This window comes from Carettochelys insculpta, chromosome 2 (assembly GCF_033958435.1).
Source record: "Carettochelys insculpta isolate YL-2023 chromosome 2, ASM3395843v1, whole genome shotgun sequence".
Lineage (NCBI taxonomy): Eukaryota > Metazoa > Chordata > Testudines > Carettochelyidae > Carettochelys > Carettochelys insculpta.
The window spans coordinates 266,112,716-266,127,574 of record NC_134138.1 but is presented as its reverse complement, the minus strand read 5'-3'; the positions used below and the strand labels follow the sequence as shown (position 1 = coordinate 266,127,574).

General features: G+C 49.5%; 1 protein-coding gene across 7 annotated transcripts in view; it reads right to left on the bottom strand.

Annotated features, from left to right (window-relative positions):
* The window catches only part of PRKAG2 (protein kinase AMP-activated non-catalytic subunit gamma 2), a 401,630-nt gene extending 387,052 nt beyond the window's left edge, over nt 1-14,578 (bottom strand). For 2 of the 7 annotated variants that reach the window (XR_012644084.1, XM_074985101.1), the window contains exon 1: nt 13,663-14,576. Coding sequence is in view for 4 of the 7 variants with exons in the window: in XM_074985101.1 (XP_074841202.1) it covers nt 13,663-13,761 (99 nt within the window). In the remaining 3 variants the exon portion in view is untranslated. Of the gene's footprint in view, nt 1-13,662 lie in introns of all 7 variants that reach the window. The other 5 variants (XR_012644083.1, XR_012644082.1, XM_074985099.1 and 2 more) reach the window with 5 other exon arrangements.
* Between the last annotated feature and the right edge of the window lie 281 nt (nt 14,579-14,859).

Here is a 14,859-nt window from a genome sequence, read left to right as displayed (position 1 = left end):
GCCCATTTAGGCTACGTCTACACGAGCCCCAAACTTCGAAATGGCCACGCAAATGGCCATTTCGAAGTTTACTAATGAAGCGCTGAAATGCATATTCAGCGCTTCATTAGCATGCGGGCGGCCGCGGCACTTCGAAATTGACGCGGCTCGCCGCCGCGCGGCTCGTCCAGACGGGGCTCCTTTTCAAAAGGACCCCGCCTACTTCTAAGTCCCCATGGGGAATAAGGGGACTTAGAAGTAGGCGGGGTCCTTTCGAAAATGAGCCCCGTCTGGACGAGCCGCGCGGCGGCGAGTCGCGTCAATTTCGAAGTGCCGCGGCCGCCCGCATGCTAATGAAGCGCTGAATATGCATTTCAGCGCTTCATTAGTAAACTTCGAAATGGCCATTTGCGTGGCCATTTCGAAGTTTGGGGCACATGTAGACACGGCCTTATTTTTAAAAAATACTGATATGTTACCTAGCCAAACAGGTGAACTTGGACAAGATTTCTGCCCCAAGCAGTCCTACAGACGCCCTCACTCATTACACATTTCTGTCACATTTGCAGAGCATCCTGAAAGAGGCAGTGGCGCTGTAGTGCAATGTGTCAGGGATGGTGATAGGTCCTGCTGTGAGGCCAAGGGACTGGACTCAATGTCCTCTGAAGATCCCTTCCAGTTCTGTGAGGTATATATTTAATATGGAGATACACGTGTAGAACTAAAGAAAATCACAATATGTGCATCCACAGGCAGCCTGAATTTGGACTTTGACTGCTGAATTCTTGACTTTGCAATCTCAACGTTCTTTTAACCTTTGTTTGGTTTGGATGCATTTATCCATACAGGTGCAATATGGTACATTTAGTTACATAATCAATATTCAATTTTAAGATAGCTATCCAATTTTGTTGGCACAGATTCAGCTTTTACCCTTTGTCACTTTTTCCCTTTGAAATTCTATGTTCTGTGGACAAATCAAGACGAACGGCTTAAGCAAAAAGTATTTCTTAAATTTTTCATCCCTTAATCTCTTTTCATCTCTCCAGCCCACAATATTTCATTAAAGATACATGCAAACCAAGTTGCTCATAAGGATGACTGCAGGATCAGGCCCTAAGGCTGAACCCATTCAGGCAGTGGCCATGGTTTTGTCTTTGGGCTCAGTTCTACAATCCTTGCTGATATGGAACCATCCTTTTTTCATCATATGTCATCCTTTGCTTTCACTGAAGCTACTGCAGAGTAATTACAGGTGGCAGAATTGGTGTGTCCCAGTGAAGTCCCCTTCAAGTGTGGAGTAATCACCACACTGCTTCACCAGTATTCCTCAAACCTGCACTGTTTGCATGCTCTCTGAATGCAGGGCCACCATTCAACACCTGGCCCCTCTGTCTAGAAAACCCATAACAGTCCAAACTACTGTGATGGTTTGTGCATTCTTGTGGCGGGGCTCCAGCCCCACGCCTCTTCTAAGGACTTTCTTGATGCCCTCAGGCCCCAATAGCTTAGTCCCTATCCCCTCCGTCAGGCCTCCCAGCCTAGTCAGTGCTCGCAGACCTTGGTGGCCTAGTCAGTGCCCCCACTTCCTCAGGGTCACCGGGGTGGGGGTAGAGGAGTTTGAGTGCGCCCTCTCCACTGAGCTCCAGCCTAGGGACCTCTCAGTGGCAGGTGTGTCTCCCCAACCACCAGCTCAATGGGGATCCCCACTGCAATACACTGTGCTCCCAGGTTATTTGCCAGTTCCCTGCCCTGGGCTACTTCCTACCCTGTTCCAGACACAATGTACCATCCAAGCTCCAGCTGCATCTCCTTGAGCTGCTGCTGGTGTGGTGGCAGCCCCATCTCCATCAGGTGTTGCTCCTAAGCTGCAACAGGAGCTTCTTCTCTCCAGCAGCCAGCGCCAAGTGATTGACCTCTCTGGCCTTTATACTGGAGCTGCAGTTGGAACATGACCAGCTGGGCCATGGGGGTGGGGCCTTTTCCACCCAGCAAGCCTGGCCCCCTCTCCCACTGGCTAGTGTGGGGTTTGTACATCCCGTCACATTTGTGGACACCTATCCACAAAGAACTGAACTAGGACCACCATTTCACGTATACTATCAAACAGAAGTCAGACAGTAACAACTTTCGATTCAGTTGTTACCAACCAAAACTGGGCCTGCAAACAGACCTACAGTGGGAAAGCTATGCAAAGGGGAAATGGTCTTGGGGTTAAGGCACTGGATCTTACTCAGCAGACCTAGCTTTAATTTGCATCATCATCCCAGACTCTCTGTACGACAGGAAGCAGGTCACTTAATCTCTCGATTTCCCCCTCTGTAAAATGGGGATAACCATACTGTTGCTCTAGTCTTTAACGTCTATGGAGATTTTAAGGTCTTCAGGTGAGCTGTCCTACTATGTTATATGCACCTAAAAACTGCTATATGTACCTAGCACACAGGAGCCTCAACTGTGGTTGAGGACAACAGATCAGGGCTGTCAATAGGTGAACCACGGTCCAAACTGGCATCACCAGACTCATTTCAGTGAACTGCAGGGGCAGATGCGACACATGGGCAGGGCAGGGCAGGTTTATGTGGCCGCCCCATTTCTCTGGATGCCTCTGGAGAGTACACCCAGAAGCCAGAAAGCTGTATTCCCCCAGCAGCAGTGCATGTGTCTATGCAGAGGGAAGAGGGAGCAGGGTGAATGGCTGAGTTCCTCCACTGCCCTTCCTCCACAGAAGGCTGTTTTACCCTCCTTGCTGCTGGAATCCCAGTGCTGCCACCTGTTTTGCAGACTGTCTACTGGAGTGAGCTCAGGGTAGAAGCGGAAGCAATGAATGGGATTCCAGTAGGGCTGCCAACTTTCTTAACTGCACAAAACCCAACACCCTCATCCTGCCCCTTCCCTGAGGCCCTGCCCCACACTCACTACATTCCCCCTCCCTCAGTGGCTCAGTCTGTCCTTGCTCCCTTTCATTGGGCTGGAGCAAAGCATGAGGGTGTGTGGAAGGGAATGAAGGTTCTGCCTGGGGCTGAAGGGTTTGAGGTGCAGAAGCGAGCTCTGGGTTAGGGCCAAGGGATTCAGAATGCAGGAGGGGGCTGTGGGTGCTGGCTCTTGAGGGGGAAGAGAGGTTTTGGGGTACAATGGGTGGTGCCAACGGATTCTGAGTATGGGAGGTGCAACAGGCTGAGGCAAGGAATTGGGGTTCCAGAGGGGATGATGGCTCTGGGGTGGGGGCAAGGATGAGGGGTTCCAGGTATAGTAGGGGACTCTAGCTGGGGCAGGGAGTTGGGGTACAAGGACTGAGGGCTCCAGCTGGAGGTGTGTACTGGGATGGTGTTGGGTATCATAGGTTTGAGTGGAGGGAAGGGGCGGGCGGTTGGGGCTCAGGTTTGAGGTGCAGATTTACCTTGGGCAGTTCCTGGCCCAGTCAGCTATGTAGCAAAGCTAAGGCAGGCTCCCTGCTACCCTGGCACCATGGTGTGTCCTGGAAGCAGACAGCAAGTCTGCTCCTAGGCATGAGGGAGAGGCAGAGGCCCCACACACTGCTCTCACCCATAGGCACTAGGGATGCAGTTAACCAGTTAAATGGAGGATTCAGTGGCTGGAGTGCAACTGCTCAGAGCAGGCCCCATGGCCAGCAGCGGGATGGAGGGTTGCTTCAGCCCCTACCAGTTAACCATAACCAAATGGATGAGGCTTACCCGTTAACATCCCAGGAGGGCACTCTTCTCCCGCTTCCCTGCCTCCCAATACCGTTGGCCAATTCCTGGCCAATGGGGCTACGTCTACACGTGCAGCCAACATCGAAATAGTCTATTTTGATGAATAACGTCTACACGTCCTCCAGGGCCGGCAACGTCAATGTTCAACTTCGACGTTGCTCAGCCCAACATCGAAATAGGCGCAGCGAGGGAACGTCTACACGTCAAAGTAGCACACATCGAAATAGGGATGCCAGGCACAGCTGCAGACAGGGTCACAGGGCGGACTCAACAGCCAGCCGCTCCCTTAAAGGGCCCCTCCCAGACACAGTTGCACTAAACAACAGAAGATACACAGAGCTGACAACTGGTTGCAGACCCTGTGCCTGCAGCATAGATCCCCAGCTGCCGCAGAAGCAGCCAGAAGCCCTGGGCTAAGGGCTGCTGCCCACGGTGACCATAGAGCCCCGCAGGGGCTGGAGAGAGAGCATCTCTCAACCCCCCAGCTGATGGCCGCCATGGAGGACCCAGCAATTTCGACGTTGCGGGACGCGGATCGTCTACACGGTCCCTACTTCGACGTTGAACGTCGAAGTAGGGCGCTATTCCTATCTCCTCATGAGGTTAGTGACTTCGACGTCTTGCTGCCTAACATCGAAGTTAACTTCAAAATAGCGCCCGACGCGTGTAGACGTGACGGGCGCTATTTCGAAGTTGGTGCCGCTACTTCAAAGTAGCGTGCACGTGTAGACGCAGCTTGGGAGTGCAGAGCTGGTGTTCCAGGCTGCAGTACGGCACAGAGCTCCATGTCTTCCCCCCACTCCCTGGGCACAGCACAGTGCCAGCAGAGGTGGGACCTAGCCTGCCTTAGCTGCACAGCAGCGCCAACCAGACTTGAACAGCCCAGTCAACAGTGCTGAGCAGAGCCACCAGCGTGTTTGGGTTTTTTTTGACCCATTGTTCCAGTCAAAAACTGGACACCTGGTCACCTTAGGCTCCAGCAGCAGGGAAATCAAATCAATCTCTGGGCTGGGGGAGGGGGTTAGCTCAGCCAGCTACCCTCCTGCTTACCTCCCGCCCCATGCTGCAGCATAGACACACACACAGTGCCACTGCCAGGTGGAGTGTTGCTTCATTTCCGAGAATCCTGAGAAATCCAAGGGCATACAACCGCAACCCTGAACCTTTCCTCTGTGTCATCCCATACACAAACACTAGCCACAGCTACACGTTCCATCTGTGCATGGGCTAAAGCTGAGCTGGGGATAGAATCATAGAAGAGTAGGACTGGAAGGGACCTCGAGAGGCCATCAAGTCCAGCCCCCTGCCCTCATGGCAGGATCAAGCACTTTCTAGACCATCCCTGAAAGCCATCTATCTAACCTCTTCTTAAATATCTCCAGTGATGGAGATTCTACCACCTCCCTTGGCAATTCGTTCCACTGTTTGATCACCCTGACAGTTAGGAACTTTTTCCTAATGTCCAACCTGAACCTCCCCTGCTGCAATTTAAGTCCATTGCCTCTTGTTCTATCCTCAGAGGCAAGGAAGAACAAGTTCCCTCCCTCTGCCTTATGACATCCTTTTAGATACCTGAAAACTGCTATCATGTCCCCCCTCAATCTTCTCTTTTCCAAACTAAACAAGCCCATTTCCTTCAGCCTTTCTTCATAGGTCATGTTCTCTAGACCTTTGATCATTCTCGTTGCTCTCCTCTGGACCCTCTCCAATTTCTCCACAACCTTCCTGAACTCCGGTGCCCAGAACTGGACACAATACTCCAGCTGAGGTCTAACCAGCGCAGAGTAGAGGAGAGCCATGAGGAGCCATGTTTGTGCTCTGAGCCAGACCCCACCACACACCCCCATTGTGTGCCTTAGAATGGAGACAACAGTGCTTTTAAAAGATGTACCAAGCAATATATGTTTGCAATTCATATTATTACTTCTTCTGTTGCCTTCTAATTTTTCAAAAGGAAACTGCGTAAGAGCTAAATTATCTGCCTTAGAGATGAACAACAGCCACAAAGTTGAGATCTGTATCTGAGAACACTCAGAACCTAGGATTTCATTTGATGCCACCTCTGTTTTACATGCACAGAAACTATCTTAAGATTCCATTGTAGTACTATGAAAGGAAGGCACAGATTTTTACTCTAATGTATCATCTACTGGCTCCTATGGTCTAGCTCAGAGTTTCCCAAATGGTGTTCTGCGGAACCCAGAGTTCTGTGAGAAAATTCCATTACAATCTCTGACTTCTCTGCAGCTCCCTACCCCGCCGCTGCTCAAACAGCAGAACTAAACTTAATTGGTTTAACGGATGGCAGGGTGGTGGAGGGATGTGACTGTTAAACCAACTGAATTTAGTTCCATTATTTCAGTGGCAGCAGGGAGCCGCAGCGAGCCCCTTACTCACACCACTACCCTAGTGGCCACACCCCTCTGGTGGGCATGGCTTGGTTCACCCCCGCCAGCAGAATACCTCCACTGGGTGCATGTGGTCACCCAATATAGGCTCCCCAGCTAGTGCCACTGATGGGCTAGTCTTGGGGGCCAGGTTGGGGCCAAAAAGGATTAATCCTGGGGGTGGAGAGGGGCAAGTTTGGGGCTGAGAGGGGTTAAGTCTGGTGGTGTGGGCAGGTTTGCAGGATGGGGATAAAGCTTGTGGGGATAGGCGGGTGGATTTGGGAGCTGAGGCATGTAAAGCCTAGAGATGGAGGGGCAGGTTTGGGGGTGGAGAGGGGCTGAGCCTGGGAATGGAGTTCTGCAAAACTTTTTCGAGTTTAAAAGGTTTCCATGTCCAAAGAAAATTGGGAAACACTGGTCTAGCTCGTTTACTAATTTGTCATTATAAATCCCTTGGGTAATTGCAAGGAGTAAATTCACTGAGTACACCTCAGTGATTTAGCATCTTACTTCTCTTTTTGCCTTACTAGAGAATCCAGTGATATGAGATTTATCTCAGATTATCACAAATTAGTTTAGCAGATGATAGGAGCATCCAGTTTACAGAGTTTCAGCCAAATGCCAACCTTTTCAAGAGTAAGTTTGGGTGACACAATGCAAATACTTCACTTGTGCACAAAGAGGAGATTCAGCACAGAAAACACTGCTTTAGAAAGAAAAAATACGGTCAGTCTCCTCTATTACATGCTACAGTTCTTCCCCCAGCCCTCTGTTCTTTCTTGAAATGGACAAAATCCTGAAATTCTCCCCTTGGGTGGTGAACCACAACAAAATGGCCTCTCTAAGACTAATCAATTTGTTCCCTCTTTATTGAGCAACAGCTAAAAAGGGGTGGGCAAGGGGAAGTAAGTAAAAAGAATATTTACACCTTCCGTTCTGGCACAACTACTGTATTTGGTTTTCTTGTCATGCTCAATTTTCATTTTAAAGGCTTTTCTTCAAAGCTTAACCATTTTTTTCTAGGTCAAGTCTTCCACAAGGTACAGAGGTACCTCCCTTGTAGGACTAGAAAATATCACTGACTCCCAGCTATATCAACTTTATCTCTTATGTAGATTTCTCTCTGAACACTTTATCTTAAAATTACACCCTCTTTTATTTCACTTTCTATTCACACCTTCTTAATCTTCCCCTTGTTGCCCCTAATCTGAAGATTTCAATGAGAAAGAATTACATGTCTGAATAATAAACATAATCTCACACAACAAAACATTAGAGAAGGACAAGCAAAATAAAAATCTCTGTCTAATGAAAGCTCCTTTGACAACTGCAGCAGCACTGACAGGCACCACTGAAATAATAGGAATGATGTGCCAAAACAACAGCCAAGAAAATGTTATGAAACTGGAAAAAAAAAAAAAAAAAAAAAAAAAGCTTTTCAAATGGAAACTCCACTGGCAAGTGAGGAGTCTGACAAAAGTTTCCTAACACAGCCATATTGCAAATACAACAGCCAAGAAAAAAAACTACTAACAATACTACCAAATTACCAAATCTGAAAAATTAGGACTCGTTTAAGGAATACCAGAGACCTCAAGTTTGCAGAAACATGAAAAGAGTCCACTGAAGGGGGTGGGGGGCAGGGGCGTGATTAGATCTTTGTTAATTTCTAAATCTTGAATTGTTCCCAGTTGAATCAATAGCAAAATAGATGTTGACTTAGATCAGACCCTAAAGGGTATGTCTACGTGGGGATAAAATCCCTCTATTGGCCTGGGTCATGTCACTCCATCTTACATAGCTCAGGCCCCATGGCTGAAAAACTGTAGTGTAGGTGTTCTGGCTCAGGCTGAGGCCCACGTGAGGATGGAAAGTTCCACAGCTCAGGCTCCAGCCCAAGTCCAAATGTCTACATGGCACTTCTTAGCCCCACAGCCTAAACCCCCATCCCAAGTCAGGTGACCCACGCCAATCACAGCTTTTTCAGGCAGCTTTTATCTCCCTATTGATGTACTCTTACTGACATCTGTACAAACATCTACCACTGTCCACATGACAATGTACTTACCAAGCTCAGCAAAGAAGTTCAACTCAGTCAACGAATGACCCTCTCCCCAAGAGGAGGTCCCTTTGGAACAAGGCTGAGGCAACCTTGGGAAAGATGGTCTTTGTAGTTAAGAGAACAAACTAGAAGCACGGGTGTTCAGAATAACTTAAATTTGAGCCCTTGTGGAGAGGCAGATTCTGTGCCCAACCTCTCCAAGGAGCTAGATCTGTCTCTCCCTTCCACACCTGGCATAGGAAGGAGCTTGCTCCCCACCCCTGCTGCCCCAGCTTCAGAAGGAGCTCACTCTTACTCCTGCTGGGACTGAGGTATGAGATCGCTCTTTCCTTCCTATCCTGCCCTGGCCCCAGGTAGGAGCTCACTCTTCTCTGCCTTTCTCTCTCCAGGCCTGGGGAAGTTCCATGCCCCAAACTATTACTTGGAGGGGATTGTACCCCTGCTCACCCACTCCCCTTGTGCACACCCTGACTAGAGAGCCAAACACTTGGGTTCTGTCTTTCGCTCTCCCAAAAACAAGTCTGATTTAGAAAAGTCACTTTATCTCTTCTTGCCTCAATTCAGCTACACAGAACATTAGGAGAATTAATGTTGTGTTCAGTGTCTGTAAGGCATTTTGAGATCACCAGATGGAAGTTGTATTATTGGTGCTGTGGCAGAGATTGGTGCCCAGACACTATCACAATGGACACATTGGAAACACAAGGGAGGCCTAATCTGAGCACACTACCAATTACAAAGGATAAATATAAGCCAATGATACTTGCATGCAGGGGCAAGATTAGAAAGGCAAAGGCAAAAAACAAGCTCCAAACTAGGTAGACACATAAAGGGTAACAAGAAAACATTCTATAAATATATTAGAAGCAAGAGGAAGACCAAGGACAGGGTATGTCCACTGCTCAGTGAGGAGCGAGAAACAATATTAGGAAACTTGGAACTGGCAGAGGTGCTTAATGACTTCTTTGTTTTGGTCTTCACCAAGAAGTCTGATGCAGAAATGCCTAACGTGGTGAATGTTAGTGGGAAAGGGCACGTTTAGAGGATAAAAATTAAAAAAGAACAAGTTAAAAATTACTTCGAAAAATTAGATGTCTGCAAGTCATCATGGCCTGATGAAATGCATCTTAGAATACTCAAGGAGCTGACAGAGGAGGTATTGGAACCTTTAGCTATCATCTTTGAAAAGTCCTGGAAGTCGGGAGAGTTCCTGGAAGACTGGAAAAGGACAAACATAGCACCCATCTCTAAAACGGGGGAAAAAAAAACAACCCAGAAAACTACAAACCAGTCAGTTTAACTTCTGTGCTGGAAAAAGATAATGAAACAAGTAATTAAGGAATTCATCTGCAAACATCTGGAAGAAAATAAGGTAACAGCCAGCTTGGATTTGTGAAGAACAGATCATGCCAAACCAATCTGATAGCTTTCTTTCACAGGGTAACAAGTCTTGTGGATAAGGCAGAAACCATGGATATGGTGTATCTAGACTTTAGTAAGGCATTTGATATGGTCTCACACGATCTTCTTATCAATAAACTTGGCAAATACAATTTAGATGGGGCTGCTATAAGGTGAGTGCATAACTGGCTGGATAATGATTCTCAAAGAGTAGTTATTAATGGTTTGCAGTCATGCTAAAAGGGCATAACAAGCAGGGTTCCGCAGGGATCTATTTTGGGACCGGTTCTATTCAATATCTTCATCGACAATTTAGATATTGACATAGAGAGTACGCTTCTTAAGTATGCAGATGATACCAAGCTGGGAGGGGCTGCAACTACTTTGGAGGATAGGGTAAGAATTCAAAATGATCTGGACAAACTGGAGAAATGGTCTGAGGTAAACAGGATGACATTTAATATGGACAAATGCAAAGTACTCCCCATAGGAAGAAACAATCAGCTTCATATGTACAAAATGGGAAGTGACTGTCTAGGAAGGACTACTGTGGGAAGGGATTTAGGAGTCATAGTTGAAACAAGCTAAATATGAGTCAAGAGTGTGATGCTGTTGCAAAAAAAGGAAACATGATTCTGGGATGCATTAACAGGAGTGTTGAGAGCAAGACATGGGAAGTCATCCTTCCGCTCTACTCAACGCTCATTAGGCCTCAGTTAGAGTACTCGGTCCAGTTCTGGGCACCACATTTCAAGAAACGTAGAGAAATTGGAGAAGGTCCAGAGAAGAGCAGCTAGAATGATTAAAGGTCTAGAGAACATGAGCTATGAGGTAAGACAAAGAACTGGGCTTGTTTAGTTTACAAAAGAGAAGACTTAGAGGGGACATGAAGGCGGTTTTCAAGTACCTCAAAGAGGGTTACAAGGAGGAGGGAGAAAATTTATTCTCATTGGCCTCTGAGGATAGGACAAGGAGCAATAGGCTTAAACTGCAGCAAGGGAGGTTTAGGATGGACATTAGGGAAAAACTTCCTAACTGTCAGGGTGGTTAAACACTGGAATAAATTGCCTAGGGAGACTGTGGAATCTCCATCACTGCAGCTATTTAAGAGCAGGTTAGATAAACACCTATTAGGGATGGTCTAGACAGTGCTTGGTCCTCCCATGAGGGCACAGGTCTGGACTCGATGACCTCTCAAGATCCCTTCCAGTCTAGTGTTCTGTGATTCTAAAATTATAGGGTTGAACATTTTACCTGTGCTACTGGGATCATCTTCCACTTCAGAGAGACCAAAGAACTCTATAGAACTTGTTGTGTCCATTTAAAAAAAAAAATGTATAAAATGTTGGTTTAATACACATTCAGTAGGCCCCATATATTTGTGTTTGCTTGTTTTCCATGAAAAAAAAAATCCTCAAAAGCACAGAAACAAAGTTAGCTAATGGTTTCATATAGGCCTGGGGAGAACATGTTCACACTGCATCCTGGAAGGGGCAGAAGCAGCAAAATCTAGACCCCTCTCAGCAGAGGGAGCAGGGAGTCTAGAACTCATTACCAGAAACACTAAGGCAAAGAGCACTGGCTTCTGAAAAAGGAATGGAAATGTACACCGATAATATGAATATACTGAGTTAAAGGTAAGGATTTAAAAGGAATCAGTGAAGTTTTGAAAGGAGTAAACTCTCCGGCTTCAGAGAATAAACCAGCCTCTTCACTACTGGGCAACATGGAGAAATGATTTTCTGAGCAAGTTATTCTATACCGCCTGCCTATGACAAAGTTCCTTGTACCGTCCTCTGAACCAGCTGCTACTGCCCACTGGCAGACAGGAAACTGGACTGCAAAAGAATTTGATAAAAAGGTATTATGTAGGAAAATGAGTCATCAAAATTGAATTTTTGCAGGAAATAGTTGATTTGGACAAAGTTTCTCAAATCTGCAATGAAACATCAGGTGAGCAACTGACCACAGCCCATAACAGCTAATAAGCCAGTGGTTAAGGCATTAATGTAGGGTATGGGAGACCAGGTTAAAATCCCTGTTCTGCCTAATTTGAAGCAGGGCCTTGAATCTAGACCTGCCACATGCCCGATGAGTGCCCTGCTCACTCAGCTATTGTGGGGTGAGGTACTCATAATCTCCCCTGTGGGAGCTTTCCCACCTGGTACAAATAGTCACCATAGCAGGGACTTGTATCCAGTCACCCACCTCTCACTCCAGGGATATAACCACCAGACTAATGAATCTGGGACTAGCACAGCATACCTGAATTTGGAAAGGCCTGAGTTTAGCCGTCTAGCTAGTCAAGGAGAAGGGGTGGAGTTCAAACTCTCCAGATTTCAGAAAGTCTCCATTTCATCACAATGTGGAACTAAAGAAGTTTATATACCGAACATTTTCATGGGCTAGGAATACTGTTTCCTGCCAATGTGTACACTGGTCTGCTCTAATATGATGATTCTTCTGCCCTTACCATCCCCACTGTAGATTGCTTTCACAAACATCTGACAGGGTTCTGAGCTATCAACCTCCCAGAAATTCAGTTCTGAATCAGAATTTCAGATGAGAGGCTTCAATCCAGCCTCATTGCAGAAATATGTTTGCAAGTGCCAACAGTTGGGCACATTCAGCTGGGCCCAGTTCACTGCTTTGAGCTTACCCTAGTTTAAAATACACTCAGACTGGAGAGCATTGCAAACAAAATATCAAATCCTGATAGAACTGTGCCAAACAAGTCACATGGCTGAAGGGAGTAGCTAATGCAGAGCACCTTACTCTATCCTTTGCCCAGTCACACACAGGACACCTGGCACTCTGCATGCAGCTGGGCCCCAGTGCTCCCTCCCCTGCACCCAAATGTACTGCCTCTTCTCAGAGAGACAAGGGGGGGAAGTTGTATCTTTCCCTACACCAACTTCAGCTACACAGGAAGAACTCTATGCAGCTCTAAAGCTTGTCTCTCCACCAACACACATTCCCAACCAAAGATATTGCCTCATCCACCCTGTCTCTCTAACTCCCTGTGGTTACAACAACACAGCAAACAGCCCAAGCAGAACCAGTGAGCTCCCTCCACCATGACAGGTAAGGTGCTGTCAGTTACACAGGCTACACCTTTCCCTGCCTAGGTGCTGCAACTCCCCTGTTGCAGACACATGCTCGCAGACTGCACCCCCCCCAACACCTTGCCCCCAAAAGCAGCTTAACAGGGTTTATTAATGCTAATGTCTGAACTAAAAATGCACATGTCACACAGCAGGTTTAGAGGAAAGGCCCTGTACACCTAGGGTCATACACAACCTATTAAGGGCAGGCCACTTCCTAGCAGCCACAGCCCTTGCCAACCCCATGTGCAGCAGCTTCATCAGCAAAGGACAGAGCCCTCAGATCACCACCCAAATTGCTGGGGGCTGTCGTCACTCACTGCCACATGTGGGACCCACCTCACCCCGGGCGTGGAGGCTGGCAACACATGGCCTGTTGGAAATCGGCCTCAGACTAAGCCATGGGCCCCTCAGAAGTGGCTATTACAGAATCGGATTAAAGAGAATCCTCCTCCTTCTGCTCCACAGCTGGCAGCAGGACAACGCATAAGCTGCACAGGACCCCCAAACCACTGATTCCACCCGGCAGAAGGACGCGCTGCAGGCTGGACACTCCTCCCCACCCACCGAACCTGTTGCGGCAGGGGGCTGACAAGCAGAGCCTGCCGAGCAGGCAGGGAACACCCCCCAATCCCGCTGCTGCCAGGGGCAGGGGCATACCCTGCACGCAGGAACCCACCCAGCCACCCCAGCGCGCGCTGCACTGCACTGCAGCCGCTTCTCCGCGTCCCCCAGCTGCCGCTGCACGTCAGGGGCGCGCAGGGGGCCCTTCGCCCGCCCCCGCCCCCAGCTGTTGCTAAGGGACAGGAGAGGCAGACACTGCACAGTGAAGCCCCTGCTGCAGGACAGGAGGCGCATTGCCACGCGCCCCCCAGCCACCCACCCACCTGTTGATGCTAAGTGGGAAGGGGGACCGCACTGCGCAGCAACCCCCCACCTGCTGCTTAGGGGCCGGAGGCGCGTGGGCTGCCAGAGCTGCAGTCACTTCAGCTCCGCGGGGCGGGGGGACTTACAGGGATGTGCACTCTCAAGATGCGTCTCTTCTGGCTGGAGCCTTTCCTGCCGCTGCTGGAAGCATCCTTCTTCTTGGTGTCCATGGCAGTGCTTCCCATCCCGCGGGCGGCACAGCCCGCTCCCGAGCACGGCGCCTTTTCCACCTCCCACCACTGGCCAGCCCGCGGCCAAGCTGGGCTTGTTTTCGAGCCCTCCGCAGCTGGGGGCGGGGGAGCCAAAGGGGAAGGGAGGAGTGTCTCCACCTGCGCCTTTTAATCGCGGCTGGGAGAATTGTTAGGGGTCCCGTCTCCTTCGGGAGCCAGAGCGTGAGACATCCTTAAGCCTGCGCTTCAGCTTAGCGCTCTTCCGCCCGCTCACACTGCGCCGGAGCTTCCCGGGGGGTGGGAAAGTTTCCTTCCCTTTGCACGGCCGAGTGGCATGTCCCCCGCCCCACGTGCCCCGGGGAGAAAGAGGAAGGCGCAGAAGTTGAGCTCGACGCTGTCTGCAAATCAGTACAACCCCCGGAGTGCGGCTCCCGCGCCGAGGGCTGTCAAGCGGCAGGCGGTGCGAGGGCAGCTGCTCGCTGAAACGCGCCCTCCTCTGCGCTGCAACAAGCCGGAGCTCCAGGCGGCCGCCGAGCGAGGCCAGGCTCCGGGGGAACTCCCGCAGGCCCGGAGAAGGCGCTGGTGCAGTTTCAGTCTGGTTCCCCTTTCGGGCTGCAAGCCGGAATCCCCAGGCAGGACTGGTGATTATCCGGGACTGGGACTGCGAGGAAACAGCCCCCAGCCTGAAGGAGGAGGCGCTGCCGCGCAATGTGGCTCTGTTGCAAACAAGCGGCTGCGCTCAACAGGAAGTGCAGCAAATCAGAGAACACTTTCTCCGCGAGCTGACACCGCTCCCCTTACGTGCCTTTCCCGGGCGGCTGCAAAAGCGCAATGCTCCGTCCAGCCGCGAGCTGCCAGGCCCCAGATCGCCCTAATCGTTCGCCGTCTGACGGCGAGCGAGGGAGCGTGACGAGTATGGGGAGGACGAGGGGGTGAAGGCTGTCGCTAGTTTGCAATTGCTGATGCACCGAGGGCGGTCTGGATTTCACCCCTCCAAGTAAGAAAGAAGCTGCCACTCCCCCACACGCTCCCTGGGATTCCTTCTGGGCGCGCCATAAAGAAAAGAGACGGGGTTAGTTTCTGCAACGCTCTGCTCTCATTTCGCAGCCTGCA